At 51.2% G+C, this 4,198-nt stretch overlaps 1 protein-coding gene across 1 annotated transcript in view; it reads left to right on the plus strand.

Moving 5' to 3' along the window:
- The window catches only part of NSUN2 (NOP2/Sun RNA methyltransferase family, member 2), a 35,116-nt gene that overhangs the window by 25,346 nt on the left and 5,572 nt on the right, over positions 1–4,198 (plus strand). The window contains exons 12-13 of the mRNA XM_006903131.1: positions 426–522; positions 3,856–4,040. Of these exons, the coding sequence (XP_006903193.1) occupies positions 426–522; positions 3,856–4,040 (282 nt within the window). The remainder of the gene's footprint in view (positions 1–425; positions 523–3,855; positions 4,041–4,198) is intronic.

The raw sequence follows: 4,198 nt of genomic DNA on the forward strand, positions 1-4,198 counted from the left end.
AGGGATAATTTTACTTCCTCTTTGCCAATTTGTATACCTCTAATGTCTTTTTCTTGTCTTATTGCTATCGCTAAGACTTCCAATACAATATTGAATAAGAGAGGAGATAATGGGCATCCTTGCACAGTTCTTGTTCTACAAGAGACACATCTGAAAAATGGAGATAAAGAAAGACTAAAAATTAAAGGATGGGACAAAATATACCAAGCAAATGGCAACCAAAAAAAAGCAGGAGTAGCGATACTAATTTCTAATAAAATAAATTTCAATGCAAAAACCATGACAGCTCTTATACATTGACAGTTCATGAGAGGGTCTGTGAACATGTGTGTTAAGCGGGTTTTCTGTCCCGGGTAATCTTCATAGTAGTTATCTCAGTGCTACAAATGTATTTGGAGTAAGTTAATTTGTTTGTATTTGTTTAGCCTTAGAATATTACCACATCATCAAAATACTGGAGGATTCTTTGTGGCCGTTTTAGTAAAGAACTCCCCAATGCCGTGGAATAAACGACAGCCAAAGGTAAACATCTTCAAACTAAACTCATAGGACGCTTGAGCATATTTTTTTTTGTTTTCCTTACCAAGCTTTCTGTCATGATTTGAGTTTCTAGAACAGCCCAGTCAGCAGCTCGTACCTGGATGTTGTATGGCCCTGACTGCAGTCCTGGCTGCAGCAGCTGTCTGCCCACATTCCCCTGGGCTTCCTATTCCCACTCATTCTGCTTTCCTAGCCCTTTTCCTGCTTCCTGAGCTTGCTCCCTGGGTCAGTGTGGTGCTTCCGGCCTTCCAAGGAGTGTGTTTCTCCCCATGTTACTGGTCACCTTAATAGGCCTGTCTGTTGTTTGCTTGGAAGTTGAGTTCCAGGACCAGTTTCCATTTCAGGTCTGAGACGTGTAAGGGCTGTAGTCAGGGATTGTTTTAGGTCACATTTTCCTCCCACTCCAAACATGGAGTCTTTATAAATTTAAAGCAGAATCTGACAGGTGGCATTGAGAGTGTGCTCAGGCAGAGGAGGGCTCAAGGCAGAAGCTTAACCTCAACAAGAGGGAATTTTGAGTTTTCCCAAAAGCAGGCTGTCTTAGAAGAAAGATAAGTGACTCAGTAGAAAAGACCTGAAGGTGATGCTATGAGTCAGGACTGACCGGAGTGGCTGTGTCGTGGGTCATCGCAGCTGGGGACAGGACCCCCTCAGTGCAGGCCTGACGGGGGAGCAGTGCAGCTGTTCTGACCATACGTGGCTACTCCCTGGGCTGCTGCTTCTGGGTACCCTGAAGTCAGCAATTAAGTCAGCAGGGCCTGCCTGTGTGGACAGGGGGACATTGGTGTTTGCCGTGGGCCTTCCTTCTGTCAGAGCCTAGTGAGCATGGTCACAGTGGGGCACTAGGCCGAGGGTCTGTGCATGAACAAGACCAGCTTTGCACACTTGACCTGTGGAGAAGCAGCAGAAACGATGCCTCCCAGGAGGAGTTCTGGCAGCTCCAGGGGCCTCCCTGTCAGCATTTACGTTCACAGGCTCTCTTGGGCCTGTGTCCCGAAGAGCTGTTGAGTCAGGTTGGGCCACAGACAATACTCAGTATTACACGTGTAATACGTGGCAGAGCATGTGGTATGGCCTTTGTCTAAAGGAGGAATGTCCTCTGTGGGCTGGTCTCTGTCTGAAGTAGAACCGTCCTCTGGGGGCTGTTGTGTCCTTTGTCTGTCTGAAGGAGAAATGTCCTCTGCGGACTGGTCTGTGTCTGAAGTAGAACCGTCCTCTGTGGGTCGTTGTGGCCACCATCTTGCTAAGTAGAACCGTCCTCCGTGGTCCGTCGTGTCCTTTGTCTGAAGTAGCGTGTCCTCCGTGGTCCATCGTGTCCTTTGTCTGTCTGAAGTAGCACGTCCTCCCTGGGCTGTCATGGCCACCACTTGTCTGAAGCCCATGGGCAGGCCTTTTCAGAAGTGTCTCAGAGTGGATGTAGCCTCGGGTCCCTTGGTTAGTGTCCCGGTGCCTCTGAAGGGACATGACCTGGACTGCTGGAACTTGATTGCTACTTCAGGAACAGAGCTGTGGGCACAGTGAACACTATCGTGTGTCATTAAAATCACCCAGTAGTGTTTGTGGGGGAGTGGAGGAAACAAAGCACCTGAGGGAGAGAGACTGCACCACAGCCCGTGGATCGCTGGAAGCAGAGGCCGAGTACCACCCCGGCCTTCTCGGCAGCTCGATGCCAGTTGGCCCTCCTGCTCTGCTCGGTTTCTCTGCTCCAGTTGTCACACAGAACTCAGACCATGTGCATAATTAATGGGATTAATTAAGGGAGAAACACGTCACACTCCGGGAGCTGATTTCACTCAGGAATTTGTGGGAGACACAGCGAAGCACCAGGAAGTGAACCCTGTATGCCAAGGCTCATCTTGGAGAATCTCTGCTCGGGGTGTTGGCTCGGTGGAGTCTGCAGGTTCAGCATGTGTGAGCTCTCTGACATTCTGGGGTTCACTTACAGCCCCAAACCAGCACTTGGTGCACCCTGGGTCACTCCCGATGTGCTCGGGGGGCCCAGCCCCAAGGCCAGTTCTGCTGGTGCCGACCCAGGGGTTTGTGGGCGGGACTCAGCGCTGTGTAGGGGAGTGTCACCTGCTTTGCCAGCCTCCCTGCCTGTTCAGACCTGATGTGGACTGGAAGAAGTTTGGCATTTCAGTGTACCATTTTGTTCCCTCTGTGCAACACATTTTGATACCTCCCGTCCTCGGTGGGGCCCACCGTGTGCATGGGGGCTCCCCTGACGCTGGACCACGCTCTCCTCGTTTCCACACAGCTGAGCATGGCTGAAGCATGGCACACTACCTACGTACACGTCTCCTCTCTCCACATATTGGGGTCATGTTCCCGGTGTCCCCATCGTGCCCCAACGGCAGCTCTGCTAGAGGCGTTTCCACGTGAATCCTTGCTCCGTTGTCACCGTCACCATGGAACAGGCTTATTGTGGCCGTTAGGAGACCTCAAAAAAACTGTCCACCAGGCTCTTAGGCAAAAGATAGATGGTTTAAGATCATTGTTAGGGTCTGTCGAGTCTGCTGCAGCGTGGGACACGGCAGCCTCCCGTACAGCAGAACTGAGCCCGCTGACCCTGTGCCACCCTCACATCCTCACGCTGCCCCGGGCGGTCACTGGCAGTCCATCGCGTTGAGGTTCTTCCCCTCCTCTGCGGACCTGCTTGTTCCAGCATGATGCCTGACAACGTGCTGAGTACGTGGGACAAAGTGTTACCATCCTTCTCTCTTCAGGGGCAGCCTGGCCACGTTTCCTCCAACACCAATTTGTTTGCTCTGTGGTATATTCTGTCACCACCACAATTCAAAGGCATCAAGTATTCTTGAGTCTTCCCTGTTATTTGTCTACCTTCAAGTTGGAACTGACTCCTAGGTGACCCTCCTGCGGGCTTTGATGCAGGAATTAACAGAGGACAGTACCCGTCTTTCTCCTACACAGCAGCTGGGGGATTCAAACTGTGTGTGTTGAGGTTGGCAGTGCAGCTCCTTACCCCTAGGCCCCCATTGTTTCATGGTGTACCTTTCACAGTGATAGGAAGCAGGTGAATAGACCATGACTTGCCTTAGGTGCTCCTTTTGCTGTAAACTGACATCTTCGCTCTTCAGCACATTAAAGTGGTCCTTCATGGCACACTTGCCTGATAACAGTACGTCTTTTGATTTCTTGCTTTCTGTGTACAAGTCCTGATTGTGAATCAAGAGAAAATGACGTTGTTGACAACTTGAGTCTTGCCCTTGCTTGTTGTGATACTGCATATGCAGTTTTTGAGCACAGTGCTCATGGTAAGATGGGCACCCTTCTGATAAATCAGATTTTTTACAGCTTCCAGGTAAACCTGCAGAGACCAGAGCAGCAGTGCAGTCAGACTCCACAGCGTCCACTGGAGACAAGGCTGTGGAGGCCTCTGAAGTGGGCAGCAAACCGCTTAGTGAAGGGGTTGACGCAGAGGGGATCCAGAGAACAGAAGATGCCGAGAACGACAGCAGCAAGCGAGACGGCGTGTGTGGGTGAGGACTGCGCGGGATGGTGGAGGACTGGATGCACGGGGGGGCCTGATGAGAGAGATGGTGAGTGGGTGAGGACTGCACGTGCGCTGGAAGGTGGAGGACTAGATGCGCAGGGGGCCTGATGTGAGAGATGGTGAGTGGGTGAGGACTGCATGGGA

This window comes from Elephantulus edwardii, unplaced genomic scaffold, assembly GCF_000299155.1.
Source record: "Elephantulus edwardii isolate Elephantulus edwardi_28Jun2011 unplaced genomic scaffold, EleEdw1.0 scaffold00515, whole genome shotgun sequence".
In the NCBI taxonomy this organism is placed as follows: domain Eukaryota; kingdom Metazoa; phylum Chordata; class Mammalia; order Macroscelidea; family Macroscelididae; genus Elephantulus; species Elephantulus edwardii.